We start from the raw sequence: 24,302 nt of genomic DNA, 5'->3' as shown, positions 1-24,302 counted from the left end.
CTACTTTGCTGATGGAATCACTAGCAAATATTCCATCGGATAGATTTATAAATGGTGTGTGACCTCTTGTGGTATAACACAATACTACAAGTATGATTCATAGATAATAGCTTACATAAGCCATGAGCTGCATATAGCTGAAGTCTCCAGTGATGACTGAATTCCTAGTTAACTAAGGCTAACTCTGAACAAGGTGAGGGAGCTCTCAGCTAACAATGAATCACAATGTAAAGTCTCTCTTCATGCAGTCATTCAGTGACTGCATTTATTTTTGGCTAACTGCATGAAAACCAGACTCAACTTTTCTAAACTAACATGGAATTTTTTCCCCAAAACATGTGTATCCTTTGATGAGATTTGAAGCCCCACAATTAGCATTCACACACTGTCATCTGTATTGCAAATGAGATTTAATTCCTCTCAATAACAACACTTGACGCTGAAGAGATGGAGTAATGTGAATGCATCTGAATTCAGTTGCATTAAATAAAAGGACTTTGAGAGGCTGTATTGCAAGCAGCTCTGTGGTTGGGTGAATGCAGATTTGACTGCCTGCATGCCAAAATATTGCTCACTGCAGATCAGTTTAAGTACTGGCAGATACAGGAAGTTCTGTTGTGAAACTGTCTATTATATTTATATGTTTTATATCGTTGACTGGAGTGGACAAAGCTTGTAAAATACAAGGTGTCAGGAAAAAAGTGGGTAATCATTTTTTACATCATCTGATTCTTTGTTCTTCATTTTGTATATTACTTGTGGCCATGACAACCAATTGATAGTAGCAAGACTGCAATGCCTCTGCAGTCTTACTACAGCAGCAGCCTGCTGATTCACTGCAGACAATGTGCATGCATGCTGAAAAGTCTGAAATAGAATATGAATATCCAGCATTAGGTTAATTTACCAGCTCTGTCAGCATAACAAATAAGTGACAGGAGCCCAATCCTATGAGCCACTCTCCCTTTCCACTGTCAGTCCATGTGAGTTAGAAGCACTCAGCACCCTACAGGACTGGGCTGTGTGTTAATACTATACCAGAAGGGAATTTAAGACTTTTGCAATTTTTCCCTCAAACATATGGTGCCCTATAAGATTGCTTTTAATAAGGACTTTACAGGGAGTTAACATTAATTGCATTCCAAACTTTGTGTAAAAGATATTGATCTGATTTGTGTATGTTTTCAAAATACTCAACATTCCTGCTTACTAGAAAGTATTTATTTGAGATCTTACAAATCGCAGTATACTGTGCATTTTTGGCACATTCACTTAACGTTTATTGACTAATTACATAGTGATGCAAGGTTGCTCTGATTTTTCTTCTTTCTTCAACTAAGGCACGTCTACACAACAGGGCTAAACTCGAAATAAGCTGTGCAATTTGCGCTATGCTTATTGCATAGCTTAAATCAAAATAGCTTATTTTGACTTTTGGCGCTGTCTACACAGCAGGAAATCGAAGATAGAGCACACTTCCCCCAATTTTCCTTGTTCCTTATACAATGAGGCTATTTCTAGACTGGCATGATTTTCCGCAAATGCTTTTAACGGAAAACTTTTCCGTTAAAAGCATTTGCGGAAAAGAGCGTCTAGATTGGCATGGACGCTTTTCTGCAAAAGCACTTTTTGCGGAAAAGCGTCCGTGCCAATCTAGACGGGCTGTTCTGCAAAACAAATCTGAGCTGTCTACACTGGCCCTTTTGCGCAAAAGCTTTGAGCAAAAGGGACTTTTGCCCGAATGGGAGCAGCATAGTATTTCCACAAGAAGCACTGATTTCAGACAGTAGGAAGTCAGTGTTCTTACGGAAATTCAAGCGGCCAGTGTAGACAGCTGGCAACTTTTTCTGCAAAAGCAAAGGCAGCCTGAGGGTTACAGGAGTCAGAGTAAGCAGTCTTCCAGCTCAACATTATTTTGACATCATGTTGATATAACTGCTTGTGTGTAGACACTGTTATTTCAGAGTAATATCAGTCATTCCGAAATAATGCTTCTGTGTAGACATAGCTCTACAGAACTGATTTTTGTCTATTTTACCTCATTTAACCAAGCTAAGTGTTGACTGCTTTGCATGCTTACAGGTGAATATGAAACTCTCAGTTCAGGTGGACAGTACCCCTAAGAATCAAATGGTAAGTCTCCTGAATGCAGAACAACTTGAGATATTTACCTAAGTCATTTCCATTTCCCAAATTAGTAGTTAAAAGTCATTTTAAGGTTGCTTATATAGCAAATATATAATGTTCTACCTTTTAAATCTATGTAAAGCCGATATGTATGTTCTCCAGAAGATTTCAGATGACCACACAGGTGAAAAACAAGGAGTCTTAAAAAGACCAAAAATCCAACCTGTCAAAAGAAATATGAATATTTGTATATAATACCACTCACAATAGATGCATAAATACCACTTTTGGATTATGGCTTTTATTCACCACTGCCTTCCTCCACTTGTGTAGCGATATAACTAGACTGAGTTCCACCAGCATGAAACTGGAATAGAGTGCTAAATTAGAACCCATCTTCAGATTTCACATATGTGACAGAATAATAAATAACTCTGTCTTGTGTTTTGCATTCAGTGTATATTAATGAAACTGAATATATTAATAATACTTTGTCATTTATAGAGGGTTTCCTTTTCACATGGAAGGAGCAGGTGAGAGAAGATGCATATCCCTCAGAGTTTTCTTGGCATAAGGGAGTAAACACATTTTTGTGAACTAAAACTCTCAACTCCTGAGGACAGGTTTGTTTGAGGAAATAGAAATAACAAACAATGATACAACACCAAAGAAAACACAACCCTGGATGATGATTCTATGGTTACAATGCCAATCAGGAGAATCACGAAGCTCTTGTCTTTCTCAACAGTGCTGCATGAATCAGGCCCTGCAGTCAGTGTTAGGGCAAAAGCATGCCATCAAGCCAATACTATGTGAAATGTGTGGGCATTAGATATGTTAACTAATGTATATTTGTATCAATGAGTAACCACTGGAATTTTTAGAGGCTCCCCCCAGCACTGGCTCTTGCCTGTCGTCTGTCTGTCCCTATACCCCCGCATAGTTGGCTCTGTGGGAAGCAGCAAGAGGTATATGCATGTAGTGGTTAGGATTATCCGATAAGATCAGGCTTATCAGTTAATCATGTAAACGACTACACACTAACGGTACATCAAGACTACATGCCTCTGTCGCCAGAGGCATGTAGATTAGGCTACCAGACAGTAAAATGAAGCAGCGATTTAAATAATCGCCGCTTCATTTAAATGTACATGGCTGTCGCGCTGAGCCAACAAACAGCTGATCAGCTGTTTGTCGGCTCAGCGCGATAGTCTGGACGCGCGGGTGGCGACATCAAAGGTATTTGTCGACCACCCAGGCATGCCTCCTGGGATGAGGTTTACCGGAGTGGTCGACAAATACCTTTGATGTCGACACCCGCGCGTCCAGACTATCGCGCTGAGCCGACAAACAGCTGATCAGCTGTTTGTCGACTCAGCGCGGCAGCCATGTAAATTTAAATGAAGTGGCGATTATTTAAATCGCCGCTTCATTTTACTATGTCTGGTAGCCTAATCTACATGCCTCTGGCGACAGAGGCATGTAGTCTAGACGTACCCTAACATCCCTAGTAGGCATTTAAGAAGCATCCATTCTGCAACCATAGAGCTAGATATTACATTTGACAGATTTCATGTGTAGACTATGGCTTTGATAACATAGAGGCCAAGCTAAGAGACGCAAGCTAATAAAGCATGTGAAATGAAATAAGAAAGTTAAAAGCTGCCATATAGCCATCATTAAAGAAAATAAAAAGTTAAACAACAGATTGGAAATCTTGGAAAATTATTCAGAATTTAAAATGTCAGAAATAGTTGGACTCCCTGGAGTAGCTGAGCAAAGAATCATATTGAGGTTTTTGTTTTTTTTGTTTTTGTTTGTTTGTTTGTTAGAACACTTGTTTGTTGGAGAAAGTAAATAAGAAAAAGTTATTTACTTGTTCCCATAACATAAGAACTAGGGGGTCACCAAATGAAATTAATAGGTAGCAAGAGCAGGAAGTTTTTCTTCACACAACTAACAGTCAATCTGTGGAACTCCTTGATAGAGGATGTTGTGAAGACTGAGACTTTAACAGGGTTCAAGACAGAACTAGATAAATTCATGGAGGTTAGGTCCATCAATACTTATTAACCAGGATGGGTAGGAATTGCATCCCTAACCTCTGATTGCCAGATGCTGAAAATGGATGACAGGCAAGGGATCACTTGATGATTACCTGTTCTGTTCCCTCCCTCTAGGGCACTTGGCATTGGCTACTGTCATAAGACAGGATACTGGGCTAGATGGACCTTTGGTCTGACTCAGTATGATTGTTCTTATGTTCTGTGAATCATCATAGGAATTTCAACTTTAAATTGTTTCAGCTAGTATGCTCATTGTTTACTTCATAATAAATACTAAAAAGAAATTCTGTAGGCTTGTTTAAGGGACCAACATTTACCTTCATTACAATAAGGTAAATCTTCTGCAGCATCCCTGATGAGTGCCTTTTATTGAGGAAGAATTTAATAGGAAAAAGAAGAAGGTTAAATCAAACAAATATTGGCCTCAATGTGCCTCTCCTACAGAGAAACCTGGAAGAATTTATTGAAATTCTACATGATTTATCTTGCAACACTGCATGCATGCACCCCAAAAGGAAGGGATTTGAGACCTCTTAGGGAATGGCAAGAGGTGCATTCTGCAAATATAGGGATCTGAGGGATCCACAGGAAAAGCAAAGTACAGTAGACTTCCGATAATCTGGAACCTATAGGACCTAGGTGGTGCCGGATTATCAGATATGCCAGACTATCAGGAGGTACTATAAACTGGTTATATATTTACTGTATACATTATATACTGTATATAAAGTGTTCTAAACCCTTTTTTTTGTACATACTGTATACAGTATACTGTAATGTTTTAGTATTTTTAAGCCTTTTTTACCCTTTTTGCTCAGTTCAGCTGCTGCCGCTGTTACCTTGTGACTCATTTTTTGCTGAAGCTCACTCAATAGGCTCTTGCCATTTTGATGCTGGACTATCACGAGTGCCGGACTATTGGATGCCAGACTATTGGAGTTTTACTGTACTATGCTAAGATGAACCCTTCATTATCTCTGGTAATGCTTTATCCTTTCATATTGCTTGGTGGAATCCCACACCACTGGAAGTTTTAAAAATATTTTGTCCTGTTATAGTAAATTTACCACAATATTCTTCACTGTCCTGGAGCAAAAAAATTCAAAAAGCTTCCTGCACATAACATGGACTATCAGAGCCCTACACTCCCTCTGTATCCAATTAAAATACTGCTATGGTTCAATCAACACACCCAGAAAATTCTAGTTTGCAAAAGTTAGCAAAACTACCCTAACCTGGGAGACCATATTTGTTACGATAATCTTGCAACCCACTGAGATAATGGGGGCCACTGATGTGGCCCATTCACTAGCCTAGGTTGCCCATTACTGGTGTAACCAATAAGCTTATGAGTTTTATGTTTCATGTCTGTGTCATGCTTTATTCCCTATCAGACAGCTCAGATATGTCTGAACATTAATACGTGACATGAATGTAAAAAAATACCCTCTTTTTTCCTGGGCTTGTTACTAAAAGATGGCAGAATCAATTTTGCTTAAACTTTCCAAAATAATTAACAATTTAGTTTAAGCTATAAATATAGAGTTTTGGAAGTTATAAGCCATTACAATAGGGAGGATGATTGCCAGACTCCTGCAACTTATCTTCACTAGGACCTTAGTCTGAAATTAGCCCCCAAAGGCTGATTTTGTAAGAGATGCATCCACACTATCAAGCCTGTTATTCTGGAATAAGGAGCCACAGAATTTGAACTCTGTAGTCCTGCCTTTCATAAGGAATAATGCTATTCCTGAACTTGTAAGCCCAAAATAACATTAGTGTGGACACCCCGGTGCCACTAATTTGAACTAACTAGCCTCCGGGAGGTCTCCCACAACTCCTCTGAGTGCTTCCTGGGCTTCTGATTCCGAGGTAGCGCATCCGCAGTATAGACCCTGCCTCAGACTGCATTCGATTCCCCATAGTGAGGATCCAGAACTTCAAATTTGTAAAATCAGGTGCCCAGAAGTCAAATTTAGTCAATTTGAAATAATCTCCTAGTATAGACATGGCCTAACTGGGTAAAGTAGACCAGACCTTATACAGGCAGTCCCCGGGTTACGTACAAGATAGGGACTGTAGATTTGTTCTTTAGTTGAATTTGTATGTAAGTCGGAACTGGTACATATTGTAGGGGAAACTCTAGCCAAACATTTCTCCAGAGCTCAGTTTTATTCTCCCACACCTCACTTCCCTCAGTCCTTTATTCTCAAGCTGAGGTGTCTGCTGAGAAAAGCCGCTCCGCGTCTCCCTGGTCTGCTGGGGGGGGGGGGGCACTAGCTTTGCGTCTCCCTGGTCTGCTGGGGGGAAGCAGCTAGTGCGGGGTTGCCTCACCCCGTTTGTAAGTAGGGATCTGATGTAAGTCGGATCCATGTAACCCGGGGACTGCCTGTATACATAACTCTCATGCTGCTGCACTAAGACTATGTAACATAGTGTGCTATACCTCGTTGATTATACACCAGATGGGAGGATAAGAATTTGCATAATTAACAAAATATTCTGCAAAAATATTAATATTTTATGAGAAAATCCAAGTTAATATTATGCATTATGAACAAAAAGGAGAGTTTTATACACAACAAAAGTGAATATGTACCATATAGAGAGAAATTAAAAAGTACTTAAAAAATACAACAAACCTTTGATAACTTGATTTCACTGGAGTATAAATAAGATTTCTGTGCTGCATCATAACAGATCCTATATAAAATGGATTCAGCAATAAAAAATAAAACAGGGACTTGCTCTGGATTCATGGGTGCATGGTCCAAAGATATTAAAAGGATGTCCAAAGCTTCTAAAGTGAAAACAAAATGGAGAATACATTCAATACGAAGTTCATACTTTGGAAGTCCATTCATAAAGGGATTTAGGGATTGTAGCACCTAACTTTTAGGTGTCTAGTCATCCAGTGGAATCAATATCCTCTAGTTAAATACCTTATACAATGCATAGGAAGAGTCAGGCCCGTAATAACGGGATCCACAAAAGATGGCATGCTGAGAAGCGTAAACTAGCCATTAGCAAATGCCAAGGAGAGGAGTATGGCCTAAGCCCCACCCTCAAAGGGAGTTAAGCACCTATGTCATGTTATGGCTCTAAACCTTATTTCTTTCTGACTGTATACTGTACATCTTATATTCATTTCACAACTTCAACAAAACTCAAATACTTGCCAAGTTATGAACAAATAAAACATGCTTTATTTTTATAGTTCATTCATTTTGTTTGCCTTCAGTAAATATTACTTGGAAGAAAAAACAAAGTGCAAATGTCTGATAAATTGTATTCAACAGCTATTGACATTTTTTGTTAAAGTATATATATTGAAATATATGGTACAAAAATGTCTGAATTAATAACATTAAACTGATTACTGAGAAGTGTAATATAAGCTTTTTTTGAGATATGCCACTTTTTCAGAAAGTTCCTGCAGTGTCAACTTTTCTGCTATTTTTGCTAGGTGGGCTGATCTTTTTTGTAATATGAATGAAAATGACCTTACAAAACTATAGTGGAAAAGACAGAATTGCTTTTTATGGTTGAAAAGGCAGTTAAATTGCTTTTTCAACTATTACATTTTCAAAAAATTACATTATGGCTTTGTTCCATTTTGGTTAATGATTTGTGTGAATCTGATGCTTGTGAAAGTGACAGATTTATAGGTCTCATAGGAAACGTTTAGGTCAGAGAGTCACTATGCAAATTTCTTCAAACATGCCTGCCAATGTGCCTCAGTCTTGACTTAAAACCCACCTGCCTTGTCTGCCAACTTTTAAAGTCTGTGGAAGAAGAATCCACTTCCCCCAACCAACATACACACACATACACAAACACACAAATCCTGCAGGTGGGAGCGTAACCACATTCCAAAATCATCCAATCAACACTTTCTCATCTTGACCTCCATATTTTTGGATCAGTCTTCGTCCCACAAATTTCCAACTTGTCCAAAAATAGAATTATTATTTTATTTTATTTTATTTTATTTTATTTTATTGATGCAGTATCATATAGAGGTCTCAACTGGATTAGGAATATATTGTATTATTAAGAGCTATACAAGCATTTAGTAAATCACAGTCCTCCTAGTGAACTTACAATTATGTGTATATATAATAGTTCCATCCCAGATCTTGTGTTCTGTGCAAAATTCTTAAAAGCCTTTTCCTCTTCAAAAGCATCATGGAAAAAGATACATCTTTTATTATTAATTATGTGAAAGCCTTTTGTCCAGTAAAGCAACCAGTCAAAACAATGTTATTTTATTATTTATTGACTGATAAGAGCATGCTCATGCCCATATAAAACAGACGTTCTACAGTAGCTCCATAAGGGTATAAGGGTTAATATTTGTGAATCCTGTTGCATGACTGTGGCCTAAACAGAAAATAACAGTAATCAGTCACATAATTTATCAATTGACCAGAATATGGATTTGTCATTAAGTGGTTCAGCTACTGTATTATTCTTACTTTTTAAATAGTCAACAGTTCATTGTTGGCAGAATGATATTGCTCCTAAAATGTAATCTGAACTATAAGATGGATTCTTGGCCCTCCTTAAGAAAGATGTATCCACATATTATAACACAGCATTGCTTCTCATCTGTAATAATTCTTTGAAAGATAGATCTTTCAGAGCAACCTTATCAAATATCCACCAAAAAATCTTGTAAGTCTCCCAACACTACAGTAGAATGCATAGTATTAAAACACCTAACATTCTGATATTTCTTATATTCCAAATTAGCTATAATTTTTAACAAGATAATCTTTGATAAGTGATAGCTCAGTTCTTTGTTTCTCCTCCATAAGTTTTATAGCTCTCATTATTTTTTGTATACTACCTTCTCAATATTCTCATTTCTGGAAGAGATCACTTTCGTCAAAGTATATAGAGCATCCCTGTCTTGCCTGGATTGACTTTAATTAGGTTATATCATGGTGATTCTGACTCCCTAACTATTTATTTGATTACCAAGTATAAGCAACTTCTTATCTTTGTGAAAATTATCTTCTTATAAGTCTAGTCATCATGATCAAATTCAAATGTGCATGATTTTTAAAGAAAAAGAGTATGAAGAGAAAAAGGACACTTTTCAATCAAGTGCCATAGGCTTCAGCATCTTACCCAACCCCTGCAAATTATGAGGGAAATAATGCTTAGATCAGCCCCAAATCACAAAACAAGAAAAGAAAAATGAGCTTAATGAGGAGCATAGAATTTTTTGCACACCCTCTATTTTGATTTGTTCCCCCATTTGAGTACTTTTATAGATAGTACAATATCCACAAAACTCCAAAGAAAACCCAGCTTAATAAAAGCAACAAAAAATTATATAGAAGTCTTGATATGGCTTTCACAGTAACACTATTGAATTGTTTCATTTTCCTTGGTAGATTTTCTTTTTCACATGAATGCAGTCATTATCTCATAGTACATTGAAAAATCCAACATCTACAACTAAAGATCTTCTGATCATGATTCAATATTGCAGGAAATGTAGAGAATGTTTCCACATAATTTCCCACCACACCCCAGGATTTTTTGACAGGCAATATCATTCTACCGGCAGACTCATATGAATGAGGTCTAATTTTACTTTCGGAATGGCCCTATACATTTTTAAAAAGAGCAGGAGTACCATAGCATCTATAAAATAGGAATGGAGTGACTCAGCTTTGTCCTATATATCAGCAGTGCAGACTATAGATCATAGATGTCGGCACAGGCACTCGTTCATCATTTTTGTTTCAAATATTGCATGATCCTCTCATTAGCCACACCAGCACACTTGCTCTCCAGCCTAACTAGAAAAGCTTTAAGGTATGTATGATGATTATGGATTTAAATCTTTTTGCCAGAACATTATTTTGATAAATCTTATTCTAACTAAAGTGCTATCGATCAGTAAAAAAATCAAAACACCTTAGTGTTCATGAAAGATCCTGCACAGGAATCTCCTTTTACCTGACTTTATTAAGAAAGATCACGACATTTTAGATTGAAAGAATAGTTAACATTTTCATTTACAAAATCTTCAGAACTAACTCAGTACTCAGCAATTTTATTAATGGGCATAATTAGGAAAGTTAAAAACAAGAGGTTTAGTACTTTGAGATCATTAAATGTCATTTTAAATTACACTTAATTAGTTACTGATTTCAGAGACAGGTTACAAGGTAATGCCATGTAAAGGTGCTTATATGGTAATGATTTTGCAATTTAGGAAATCAAGCATAAAAACAGAAGTCTCTGAAATACTCTGTAAACATTATAATACAAAGTTAGTTTCTGTGTATATTTATAAAGTTTCTTTCTGCAAGTGGAAAATAAAATGCATATTTGTCTTGGCTTTCTTCCAAGTTTTCATAGTTGGGAATGAGCTAAATTTTCTTTTACTGCTTGGTTAGAAAAGTCCTAAAGTAATTAACATAAATATAATTGAAGAAGACTGTACCTTCCTGGATTTCACCTTTGCACTGAGCCAATATAATTGCTTCAGTCCATGCTACCGGAAGATCCACATGCTTCCCAGAACCTAATGTGCCAAGGCCTGATCTTCTCTGTTTGGAAATGAAAAAGGTGAGATGGTAAAGAAAAAAGCCAAAGATTTTTTGTTTACATTTAGCTTAAAATAAAACTTTTCCCCCAGCCAATTTATTTGGAATAAAAATTCTCATTTTAAAGGCATCATTGGTAAGAGTTTGCTTATGCAAAACACAATAGTGGGAACTAATGAGGCAGCAATGCTTAATCCCTTGGGTTAACACTTAATTAAGAATAGGAAAACTTAACTATAATTACAGTATTATTACCCACCGTAAGTACTTTGCATAAGAAACAATTAATTACCATCTCTGAATCACAGTAGTAACTACAGCCAACTTAGTAAAAGGCCTCTACTATTACTATCTCTGTAGGGCTGAAATTGTGTAGGGAGTCAGCAACATGCTATCTTGACAATATACATCTCTGAAGCTTTAGCTTTTTGCATTTTCTAGATCAAACCCTTTCTAGATCAAAACAATCTTTTTAATAGATGTCCTCTTTGTGGGTGATTTCATGGCCAAAAGTCTGACATATATTTGCTCACATCTTTTGGTTAAACAAGGAAAACATACAGTACATTAAATCTGATTTTCATGCATTTAGCTTTTGGAATGAACAGTGAAAAAATATTTTATTTGAACATATTTTCCTTTAGGTTTCCTTCCATATGCTAGCAGCTGATTGTATTCATTGGATTTCTGTATGAATAATTTCATTGTTTTTGCCATTAAGATTGGCCTCTCCCATTTAACCTAAATTGAGCATTGGCACAACAGTGAAGGATGGGAAGGAAACAGCTTTTGGATACTCAGGGAACAGAATTAACAAAAGTAGTAAATGCACTAAGCTGAGGCAGTTTTCCAGCTCTGCCTTCTTGATCACTAAGATGGATGATTATCTATCATGGAATATGAGGGTAAGTATTCTCTAGAACTGAAAAAAATCCAGCATTAATCTGATAAGAATGGAAAACTACACTACAGCACAAAATCAGCAAAATCACATAACTCTATGAGAGTGCCAGTTTTACAAGGGAGCAGGGAGATTTAGAACACTTTTAGCCAATGCACCTTTCCTGCCAAGTAGAAGGTCCATTAAAAAAAGATAATATTCACACTGAAAGACTATGATTGGCAAATAGGGCCTAAGTGTGCTTCATGATGTATACATTTTTAATTTAGATGGTAGCAGAAATTGTATTAGTACCACAGCCATCTCTTCAATGCCTATTAAATGCCAATTACATTGCTTTTTCAATATCTTTCAAATTTGAATGATTATTCTGTTTCTAAACATTATCTATTTTTGGCATAGTAAGCTCACAAGGAATCATGTGGGGTCTCAAAGTGCTGTATTTATTGTTTTCACTTTTCAAAACAGTTGCAAACATTTTAATGGACAAAATAAAATGAAACATGAAAACAAACCAAAACAGTATTCCAGCTAAATAGCTAACCGCCAGGGGTCATGTGCAGCTTGACCTACTGCTCTCAAACAGGGAGGAATTAGTACGTGAAGCAGTGATGATGAGAGAGTCGATCTCAGGATCCTGTCAAAAGGAAGAAAGGAGGGCAGCAAAATACACACACTGGACTTAAGAAAAGCAAATTTTGACTCCCTCAGAGAACTGATGGGCGGGATCCCCTCGGATGCTAACATGAAGGGGAAAGGAGTCCAGGAGATCTGGCTGTAGTTTAAAGAAGCCTTATTGTAGGTGCAAGAACAAACAATCCCACCGTGCAGTAAGAAAAGCAAATATGGTAGGCAACCGGATTGGCTTACTGGGGAAATCCTTGGTGAGCTTAAACACAAAAAGGAAGTTTAGAAGAAGTGGAATCTTGGACAGATGACCAGGGAGGAGCGTAAATATATTGGTCAAATCCATGGGTCCAGATTTAATGCATCCAAGAGTACTGAGGGAGTTGGCAAATGTCATTGTAGAGCCTTTGGCCATTGTCTTTGAAAACTCGTGGAGAGGTCCTGGATGACTGGAAAACAGTAAATGTAGTGCCCATCTTTTAAAAAGGGAAGAAGGATGATCCAGAGAACTACAGACCTGTAAGTCTTTCTTCAGTCCCCAGAAAAATCATGGTGGGGATCCTCAAGGAATCCATTTTGAAGCACTTGGAAAAGGGGAAAGTGATCAGGAAGAGTCACCATGGATTCACCAATGGCAAGTCATTCTTGACCAATCTGATTAGCTTCTATGATGCAGTAACGGGCTTTGTGGACATGGGGAAGTCAGTAGATGTTATATATTTTGACTTTAGCTTTTGATACGGTCTTCCACAATATTCTTGCCAGCAAATTAAGGAAGTATGAATTAGATAAATGGACTGTACGGTGGATATAAAGCTGGCTGGATTGTCGGGGCCAACTAGTAGTATCAATGGCTTGATGTCTGGTTAGCGGTCAGTTTCAAGCAGAGTGTCCCAAGGATCAGTTCTAGGGCTGGTTTTGTTCAACATCTTTATTAATGATCTGGATGAGGGGATGGATTGCAGCCTCAGCAAGTTTGTGGATGACTCTAAGCTAGGGGGAGAGGTAGATACATTGGAGGGTAGGGATAGGGTCCAGAGTGACCTAGACAAATTGGAGGATTGGGCCAAAAAAAATCTGATGAAGTTCAGCAAGGACAAGTGCAGAGTCCTGCATTTGGGACGGAAAAATCCCAAGCATTGTTACAGGCTGGGGACTGACTGGCTAAGTAGCAGTTCAGCAGAAAAGGACTTGGGGATTACAGTGAATTAGAAGCTGAATATGAGTCAACAGTGTGCCCTCCTTGTAGCCAAGAAGACTAATGGCATGTTAGGGTACATTAGGAAGAGTATTTCCAACAGACCTACAGAAGTTATTAGTCCCCTTTATTCGGCTCTGGTGAGGCCACATCTGGAGTATTTCATCCAGTTCTGGGCCCCCCACTATAGAAAGGATGCGGATGCATTGGAAAGGGTCCAGCGGACGGCAATCAAAATGATTAGGGGGCTGTAGCACTTGACCATCAAGGAGAGTCTGAGGGATTTGGTCTTATTTAGTCTGCAGAAGAGGGTGGAAGGATTTGATAGCAGCCTTCAGCTTCCTGAAGGGACGTTTCAAAGGGGATGGAGAAAGGCTGTTCTCAGTAGTGACAGATGGCAGAACAAAGAGCAATTGTCTCAAGTTACAATCAAGGAGCTTTAGGTTGGATATTATGAAAAACTATTTTACCAGGAGGGTGGTGAAGCACTGGAATGGGTTACCTAGGGAGATGATGGAATCTCCATCTCTGGAGGTTTTTAAGTCCAGGTTTGACAGAGCCCTGGCTGAGATGATTTAGTTAGGGTTGGTCCTGCTTTGAGCAGGGGGCTAGATTTGATGACCTTCTCAGGTCTCTTCCAACTCTAAGATTCTATTATTCTATTTCTAAAGTTCTCTTGAAGAAACTTAAAACAGTTTATAGCATTTAGCTATAAACTAATGAAAAATCTGTATAATATTCTGCCAATATATTCTTTTCCCCCCAATATTAAGTAATGACAAGATCCTAGGACAGATGATCAATGGAGATACTACAGGTTGAATCTCTCTAATCCAGCACCCTAGACACATGATGATGCCGAACAAGAGACTTTTCCATACCACAGGAATTCAATATTGTATAGCTGCATTACCAACACTTCCTTTCCTTACTGGGCTTTTAGAAGACATTTAGGGGTAAATTAGAGCCAAATAACACCACAAAACACTGAGAGTCAGGGCTGATGGCTGTAAACAACCTTATGGGACCATGGGACACTTGGCACGCCCATGATTAAGTGGATATCCAGCTAACTAAAATCATGCTGGACCACAGAAGTTGCCAGACCACAGAGTTCCAGGTTAGAGAGGTTCAACTAACTATTATGCTTCACTTATATCTTCTAATTGTTCCTCTTCCCCTCCCCCCCATACTTTCTCCCAACAAAAGTTTTGGCTTTGTTTTTTCAATAAGAAACAAAGTGTGCAAATACCAGAACATTAATAATATTAACTATTCCTTAATTGTGTACACAAACCTTGCATCTGGCAAGCATTTTCTTAGCTAGTTCCAGTAAGTCTTTTTTATCCTGTGGATTTGTTGCATCATTGAACTTCTGAATGAAATTTTCTGTGATTTCCAAGGGGTTTCTAAAAGAAATAGCCAAAATATTGGTGCAATTATGATTTATTTCCTAAACAATATGGTTTAAAGTAGTATAAAAGTGTCCAAAGACAGAATTACTTTTCTATTATTTTTTTAAAGTAGACTTTAAAAAAGTAAAGGCGTGGTGTGTTGTTTTTTTACTATATTGTTTCAAGACTTTACCAACCGTTTTATTGGAAGGCTGCTCTAATTTACATTGGATTTTAACAGGCACATGGGTGCTGAAAGTTCAGCCAAGAATCAGCACTCTACAAAACTGTCCAGCCAGGCACTCACTGTGGTAGCCACACTGGCCATATAATGGAAGTTTTGCTATTGACTTCGGTATGGCTAAGACAGCACTCACACTTTTTTGTCCTATTAAGTTAGCAGCAGGGAAGTCAGCAGGAAGCCAGCCCCACAGGCTTCATGCCAGTACAGGTTCACTTTTAGTGTATATCTACCCTGCAACTGGGAGGTGTAATTCCCAGATCCTGTCGACATATATGGGCTAACTGTGCTCAAGCTAAAAATAGCAGTGTGGTCATGATGGGCCACCCACCTGAGTGTGTACTCAGATATATAAGATATTGGACAGGATTGTGTTTAGGTAGCCAGTGCAAACTATTGCCTATGCCACCAGGGCCACACCTGTTTTTGGTGAGCTAGCTTGAACACAGCTAGCCTATGCTGGGAATTACACCTGATGGCTGAAGTATAGACGTATCCTTACACTGGAGTGACTCCTTGTGGATGGTTAAACTGGTTTTATGCTCATACTACACCAGAAGTGCAATGCAAAGTGCTGTCTTCTCAAAGCTGCTGACAAACCAAAACAATAGCTCTGAAAGAGGTATGGCCTGTCCTTTTCATTTGCTAGGATTTTTATTTTGAAAGTGACCAAGGACAATTTAGATTACAGCATTATAACTACTTCAGTGCTGATCAGTTTACCAAGCACCCACTAATAGACACCTTCACCAATCTCAGACTGCCTACTCTGCCACAGCTGACCTCTTCCCAACTACCACAACCCAGGCTTCCTACCGTAACAATTTCTAGGCTATGTCTAAACTGCAGGCTTCTTGCACAAAACTTCTTGTGCAAGAGTACATCCACACTGCCATGTGCTTTTGTGAAAGAGTGTCCATGGCAGTGTGGATGCTCTCTTGCGCAAGAAAGCTCTGATGGACATTTTAGCCATAGGGGTTGCCTGTGCAAGAAACCCCTGTTCCCGTCCACACTGCCTTTTTGCGCAAGAGCTTATTCTTCTCTTCTGATGATCTAATGCAAACTTTCTTGTGCAAGAACAGGCTTGTAGTGTGGGTGCTTCGCAAGTTTTTGTGCAAGAATGGCCGTTCTTGCACAAGAAGCCTGCAGTATAGATATAGCTCTACAGTATAGCTGTACATTGTCAATACACAATTCTGCATGACAATCCATATTTTAAATGTAGTAACAGCAAAAGAAATCACAATTTAACCTCCCATGAAATCACACAAGGCATACCACATCCAGTGCAGTATTCTTTTTTTTTTTTAATGTGATACAATTAGAGCCTCAATTTTTAATTTCAGTGAAACTGCTGTACCATTTCCAGTATGCCTCAGAACTCACACTGAGCTTATGTAGAGTACTCAGTGCCTTGGCAATCAGCAGTAGGCAGGCATGTCAAAAGCAGGGGGTTGGGGAGGAAAAGGGAAATTGCCTAGGGACCTAGACAATTTAAAGGGGCCTGGGGTCTCCAGCCACTACCATGGTAGCAGCAACCAGGACCCCTACTAGACTCTTAAATTGCCTGTGTAGACCACTGGCACAGGCACATGGTTGGTGGGTGGAGTCCCCCATGAGGGAGGGTAGACCCCAGCTCCACTTCTTCTATGTGTGGGGCTTCATCAGAGTTTATTGTAGCTGGATGCTGAGGTGTAGCAGTTTGAAAGCCTGCAGGTTGTTTTGGCTTTCATACTGCCGCTCACTGCTGTATTGTTTCAGCATGAGGGCTTGGTAGTCGAGAGGTTGGAAACAGAATTAAAACTGGCTTACCGGTATGCAGATCTGGATTGTACATTGTTGAAAATATCCCATGAAAGTTGCTAATATAAAATTTTCTAATTTTTTTAACCCCAGTGTGTATTTAGTATTCTAAGCTGATGTGATTAATTGATTCTTAAAAATGTAAGACAACTTCTTTCAGCAGGACTCCTATGTCAAAAGGTCAAAGTAGAGTAAGGGAGGCAAAAGGAAACTGACCCTCGTTGTATATTTCACAAAAATTTGCTTCCTGATAGTCTGAATTTCTTTTAGTCTCTACCTAAGAGGAGGAATTTATAGAAGAAAAGAAACTTATAAGCTGAAGAAGAAAAAGCTTGATGTTAAACAACATTTCTTAATTTCTAAAATGATGACATTTCAAACACAGCTGTGATTCTGGAACACACTGATTTCTGTTAGTTCTCCAGAAAGCCTGTTTGCCTAATGTAAAAATAAGAAACACTGCCATGTGATACACTGACCCAACCCTTTTATGGCTACTTGCCTCATAGTGTTTTCTTTGACAGTACTTTGCTCTGAACTTCTGTCTCCTCTTTTTCCAATTACACATTAAATCAGTCTGAGAATTATTTTCCTGTTTGGAATGCAAACCAAACTGGTTTTGTTTGTTCACTTTCTCCTACCTCAACCTTGTGGGTGTCTAGTCTCATGCCAGGGAAACTTATGTTGAAGCCAGTTTCTGATTGGTTGCTGATACAAAACATTTTGGCTACGGCTACACTACAAACTTTTTCTGGAAGAGGAAATGCAAATGGAGCGCTCATTTGCATATCTCACACTCTCATTTGCATATTCTCTTCTGATCCTTTTTGCGGAAGAGGTTTTTGTGCAAACAACAGCGCTGTGTAGATGTTATGTAGATGTGATCCAATTTTTGAGGAAGAAGAGATCTTGCGCAAAAGGGAGGTTTTGCGCAAAAAGGCACCATCTACACCGCTTTTTTGTGCAAAAACCTCTTCTCCATTTGCATTTCCTCTTCCGGAAAAAGTTCGTAATGCAGCCGTAGCCTAAGGGTACGTCTAGACTACATGCCTCTGTCGCCAGAGGCATGTAGATTAGGCTACCAGACATAGTAAAATGAAGCGGCGATTTAAATAATCACCGCTTCATTTAAATTTACATGGCTGCCACGCTGAGCCGACAAACAGCTGATCAGCTGTTTATCGGCTCAGTACGATAGTCTGGACGCGCGGGTGGCGACATCAAAGGTGTTTGTCGACCACCCAGGTAAACCTCATCCCAGGAGGCTTACCTGGGTGGTCGACAAATACCTTTGATGTTGACACCCGCGCATCCAGACTATCATGCTGAGCCGACAAACAGCTGATCAGCTGTTTGTCGGCTCAGCATGGCAGCCATGTAAATTTAAATGAAGCGGTGATTATTTAAATCGCCGCTTCATTTTACTATGTCTGGTAGCCTAATCTACATGCCTCTGGCGACAGAGGCATGTAGTCTAGACGTACCCATAATGTTCTCCTCTTTATGTTAAACATTCCGTGACACATAAAAATCCTAAAATAATGAAGTCTTATTCCTGAAATTTAAAAAATTTAGGGAGGTTGTAGAATCTCCATCACTAGACATTTTTAAGAGCATGTTACACAAACACCTCTCGGGATGATTTAGATGGTGCTTGGTCCTGCCATGAGTGCAGAGGACAGGACTTGATGATCTCTAGATGTTCCTTCCAGTTCTATGGTTCTATGAAATACCATTGGTTACATGGGGATCGGATGGGAGGGGAGATGCAGCTGCAGCTGGCATGGGGTTCCTCTGGGCAGATGGGGGGACGCGACTGCTGTTGGCACAGGGATCCTCTGAATAGATGGGGGAGAGAGGTACCTCTGGCCAGGTAGGGGATGGTTGATGTGGAGGCTGTCCACTGGTTGAGGGGTGGTGCTTGGGATTACTCTGGGAGTGGGAGGGAGGTTGTGGTTCCATCCAAATGAGGGAGACAGAGCAGGGAGGCCATTGATTGTACAGTCCTGGGGACTGGAATTCCTGTTGGTGAGTCTGACAATAGGTATGCTTGGAAATAGTGAATTGACAACACTTTCACAGATATTATGGAGCACACAGCAAGTTGCCACAACGGTGGGAATGTTACTTTTGCTGAAGTCTATAAACTGCAAAACCTTAATGTCCAAAAGCACATTCTATCACCATTCTGCACTTGCTCAGCCTGTAGTTGAACGGCTCCTTACTGCTACTGATATTCTGTGATACACAACACACATCAGAAATGGAAAGTACTGTGAGATTAGACATAGCATTTCAGCTTTCCTTAAGCAGTAGAAAAATGGTATGCATTACATTTTACTCAAAGTCAGAGGAAAGTCCCAAGACAACTCTGATCTGCTTTTCTATTTCTGGTATGTATTTTACAAATAACTTATGCTTTATCAATTATTTTACACATAATAACTGCCAACCCGTCTGTGATGCATTATTGAAAAGATAGAAGACTGCTCATTTGTAACCTTGTGTGTAGAAGTTGAACTGCTTAATTGAATGCTTCTTACAGTCTGCCATAGCTCATCTTGAATATTTAATGGTGAAGTAAGATAGTTATTTTTAGCCAATAGCTGACTGGAGCAAAAAGGAAGTCTTTATAAATATAGGCATTTAGAGTCTAGCGACAGAGTATTATAAAGAGAAAAAAACATTAAGCAGCTAGTCCGCAAAACATTACTAACCACCTCTGTTCTTTAACCAGTTCAAGGACCAACTAAGAGAATAGGGGCTGTTAACAGGGAGTTTGGAGAGGGAGTTCTCCAGATAAAGGAGGAAGCTGATACAGGACCCTTGAAGGAACTCACTTTCTGTAGCGTGTGTTGTGTTTGTGGTTTTCTTGCTGTGTGCTAAGCTTGTGTTTGGCTGGAGAGAGGGCTTTGGTTTCTAAGACCATGGGACTCTGTTCTGGGCACAAGGATTCTTAGGAAGAGATGGGATTCACCACAAGAGGAAAGAACATCTTGGAGATGTTTTACAGATCCTATAAACCTCCTTGCAGGAGGCATAAGGGATCTGTGGAAAAAGGCTTTCTTTCTCGACAGATCCCCCTCTAGACTGCTGCTTTTTGCTGACAAAGTGTTGAGTCAGCAAAACGCGGTGGCCATTTTTATGCAAATTAGGCACGGGATATTTAAATCCCTGCCTCATTTGCAATGTCAACCTGCCTAATCTGTATCCTTCTGCCGACAGAGGGATGCAGTCTAGACATACCCCTAGTGACAAATGATGTGAGAAAAGCTGAAGTACTCAATGTTTTCCTTGCCTCTGTCTTCACAGACAGGGGCAGCTCTCAGACAAATGCACTAGGCAACGCAGTATGGGAAAGAGGTGGAAAGCCCTTGGTGAGGAAAGAACAAGTTAGGAACTATTTAGAAAAGCTAGACATACAGAAATCCATGGGCCCGGATGTAATGCATCCAAGGGTACCGAGGGAGTTGGCAAATGTCATTGCAGAGCCTTTGGCCATTATCTTTGAAAACACGTGGAGATTGGGAGAGATCCCGGATGATTGGAAAAAGGCAAATGTAGTGTCCATCTTTAAAAAAGAGAAGAAGGACAATCCAGGGAACTACAGACCAGTCTTATCTCAGTCCCCAGAAAAATCATGGAAGGGATTCTCAAGGAATCCATTTTGAAGCACTTGGAAGAGGGGAAAGTGATCAGGAATCATCAACATGGATTCGCAAAGCGCAAGTTGTGCCTGACCAAACTGATCAGCTTCTGAGATGAGGTAACTGGCTCTGATGATATGGGAAAGTCAGTGGATGTGATATACCTTGACTTTAGCAGAGCTTTTGATACGGTCTCCCACAATATTCTTGTCAGCAAGTTAAGGGAATATGGATTGGATAAATGGACTGTAAGATTGATAGAAAGCTGCTAGACTGTTGGGCCCAACTAGTAGTGATCAATGGCTCAATGTCAGGTTGGCGATCGGTTTCTAGCAGAGTGCCCCAAGGATCTGTTCTTGGACTGGTTTTGTTCAACATCTTTATTAATGACCTGGATGAGGGGATGGATTGCACCCTCAGCAAGTTCGCAGATAACACTAAGCTAGGGGAAGAGGTAGATACATTGGAGGGCAGGGATAGAGTCCAGAGTGACCTGGACAGATTAGAGGATTGGGCCAAAAGAAATCTGAGGTTCAAAAAGGACAAGTGTAGAGTCCTACACTTGGGACGAAAGAATCCCAAGTATTTTTGCAGGCTGGGGACCAAATGACTAAGTAGTAGTTCTGCAGAAAAGGACCTGGGGATTACCGTGGATGAGAAGCTGGATATGAGTCAACAGTGTCCCCTTATAGCCAAGAAGACTAATGCCATATTAGGGTACATTAGGAGGAGCATTGCCAGCAGATCCAGAGAAGTGATTGTTCTCCTTTATTCAGCTCTGGTGAGGCCATATCTGGGGTATGTCTACACTACAAAGTTAATTCGAACTAACAGACGTTGGTTCTAATTAACTTTAATAGGCGCTACACAAACAAACCGCTAGTTTGAACTTAATTTGAACTAGCGGAGCGCTTAATTCGAACTAGGTAAACCTCATTCTACGAGGACTAATGCCTAGTTCGAATTAAGTAGTTCGAATTAAGGGCTGTGTAGTCACTTAATTCGAACTAGAGGGGGGCTAGCCCTACCCAACTTTCCCTGGTGGCCACTCTGGCCAAACCAGGAAAACTCTTCTGCCCCCCCTTCCGGCCCCGGAGCCCTTAAAGGGCCACCGTCTGGCACCCAGTCAGCAGACCCTGCACCTGGCACGGGATGAGCCAGCCACCCGCTGCCACCCAGCCCTCCCCCTCTTCCGGGGACCAGGCTGGTGGCTCCCAGGAGGGGCCGCAAGAGGTGGGCGCCCGCCTGGTCAAGTGCGGAGATTGTGGACCTCATCGAGGTTTGGGGGGAGACCTCCAACGTCCACGATCTCTGCACTAGCCACAGGAACACAGCCATATACAGCCGCATGGCTGACAGCCTGGCCACCAGAGGCCACATGCGGACCCGGGAGCAGGTCCGCTGCAAAATCAAGGACCTGCGGCAGTCCTACTCCAGGGCCTGCCAGCCAGGGGCCGACCCAGAGACCTGCCCCCACTTTGAGGCCCTGGACCGCATCCTGGGGGCTCACGCCGTCCATGCCCCCCTGGTGGCGATCGACCCCAGGGCAGAGGGACCCGTCCCTGACACTGAGGAGGAGGAGGAGGACGTCAAGAGCCAGGAGCCTGCAGGGAGCCTGCCCAGGACCCAGGACCCCTGAGGCATCCCACAGAGCACATCGGCTGTGTCATTCGAGGCCGAGGAGGGCTCCACATGTGAGTACCATCATGCTCCCCTTATGTGTACGGGAAGGTGGGGGGAGAGGGATCCCAGGGACCGTGCGCCTGAGCCTTGCCCACCATGGAGCAGCAGCTGGATATCATGCAGGGGCCCTGGCGTTGCAGAGGGGGGCTGGGTTTCACCCACCTTGTCCCCAGGGAGAATTGACCACTGCTCTTGTTTCACCACTGCCACAGCACATGGGACTGCAGGGCGCACCACCCTGCCTGCAACAGCCACCTGCACCCAGGCCAGCAGGCGTGCCAGGAACCAGGAGGAGTACCAGCGGTGGCACCTGCGGCTCCTGGAGCACCAGCTCCACACCCAGGACCACTGGGTCCGGGAGGATTTGCGGCTGCGGCAGCGGAGTTTGGAGGCGTTGGAGGAGCAGGGCCGTGCCCTCAGAGGCCACCTCCAGACCTTGGTGGACAGGTTCCTGCCTCCTCCTGCACCAGCCCCTGCGGCCGTCCCAGCTCTCGCTCCTCCTCCCACCCCTGCTTCCCCTCCCTCTTCCTCCGCACCCCCTTTCCCTCCTGCCCCACTCTCCACACCCACTCCCCCCCGACACCGCACCCGCAGTGCTGTGAGACGGGAGAGCCAGAAGGACCCCCAAGCCTGAGCTTTCCCTTCCCTTCCTCCCCTTCCAACCCTTTTCCAGCTCCCTCCTCCCAGGTTTCCCCTCCCCTCTCCCACCTTTACTCCACCCTCCCCCACCCCAGTTATGTAAAATAAAAAGAGATTTTGGTTGTCAAAACAGGTGTCTTTATTTGACATTAGGAATGGGGGTAGAGAGGGGAAAGGGGAAGGGGGGAAGGAGGGAAGGGTGAAAGAAGGCCCCAGTGGGGCATGCAGGGAGAGTTGAGTCCTCCTCCTCCACTTGGAAGCTCTCCCTCAGGGCTTCCCAGATCCGGACGCCCCCCCGCTGGGCTTTCTGGACGGCAGCGGTGCGGGGCTGAGCGTAGTGGCCAGCCATGCACTCAGCCTCAGCCATCCAGGCTGGCAGGAAAGCCTCCCCCTTTCGCTCAAACAAATTGTGTGGTCAGGGAAGAAGGTCCCGGCCTGCAGCCTCTGGCACACAGAGGAGTTCCGGTACACCCGTGCGTTGTGTGCCTTGCCGGACCAGCCCACATTAATGTCCATGAACTGGCCCCGGTGGTCACACATGGCCTGCAGGAGGATGGAGAAAGTACCCCTTTCGGTTGACGTACTGGGAGGCCTGCTGTTCCGGGGCATGGATGGGGATGTGCAAGCAAGGTAGGCAAGCAAGCGGAAAAGCTGAGAACTGGCTATCCAAGGGGTCCCTTTAAGCACGAGCTTCAGATAGCCTCAGACAGCAGCCACGCATAGCAACTACTGACCTGATCCCCTGCCAGAACCGGTTTCAGCTGCCCTTAAATATGACCCAGCGTCCAATCAGTGTGGACGCGCTATTTCGAATTAGCAAAATGCTAATTTGAATTAGTTTTTGGGTCTAGATGTGTTATTTCAAATTAGCTTATTTCAAATTAACTACAGGCAGTCCCCGGGTTACGTACAAGATAGGGACTGTAGGTTTGTTCTTAAGTTGAATCTGTATGTAAGTCGGAACTGGCGTCCAGATTCAGACACTGCTGAAACTGACAGCCAGTTCTGACTTACATACAGAATCAACTTAAGAACCCCAGGCGTCCCCAAGTCAGCTGCTGCTGAAACTGATCAGCAGCTGATTCCAGGAAGCCCGGGGCAGAGCAACTCTGCCTGGGGCTTCCTGTAGTCAGCGCTGGTCAGTTTCAGCAGAAGCTGACTTGGGGACGCCTGGGGCAGAGCAGCTGGGGTGCTGCTGGGTTGCTCCAGTAGCGCTGGGACCAACCCAGCAGCACCCCATCTGCTCTGCCCCAGGCGTCCTGATTCAGCCGCTGCTGAAACTGACCAGCAGCGGCTGAATCAGGACCTGGGGCAGAGCAGCTGGGGTGCTGCCGGGTTGGTCTAGTAGTGCCCAGAGCGGGCGCTGCAGGACCAATCGGCAGCGCCCCAGCTGCTCTGCCCCAGAGT

General features: G+C 41.8%; 1 protein-coding gene across 5 annotated transcripts in view; it reads right to left on the bottom strand.

Annotated features, from left to right (window-relative positions):
- Positions 1-24,302, bottom strand: part of TMEM232 (transmembrane protein 232) — a 155,385-nt gene that overhangs the window by 102,236 nt on the left and 28,847 nt on the right. For 4 of the 5 annotated variants that reach the window (XM_025190394.3, XM_075932031.2, XM_025190393.3 and 1 more), the window contains 4 exons: positions 14,786-14,897; positions 10,660-10,765; positions 6,836-6,993; positions 2,251-2,350 (listed from right to left, as the gene is read on the bottom strand). In XM_025190394.3, coding sequence (XP_025046179.2) covers positions 2,251-2,350; positions 6,836-6,993; positions 10,660-10,765; positions 14,786-14,897 — 476 coding nt within the window. Of the gene's footprint in view, positions 1-2,250; positions 2,351-6,835; positions 6,994-10,659; positions 10,766-14,785; positions 14,898-17,142; positions 17,204-24,302 lie in introns of all 5 variants that reach the window. The other variant, XM_025190398.3, reaches the window with a different exon arrangement.

The sequence above is a fragment of the Pelodiscus sinensis genome, chromosome 6 (genome assembly GCF_052426305.1).
Source record: "Pelodiscus sinensis isolate ZL-2025 chromosome 6, ASM5242630v1, whole genome shotgun sequence".
Lineage (NCBI taxonomy): Eukaryota > Metazoa > Chordata > Testudines > Trionychidae > Pelodiscus > Pelodiscus sinensis.
Note: the sequence above shows the minus strand (reverse complement) of the source record. Positions and strands in the feature narration are given on the sequence as shown.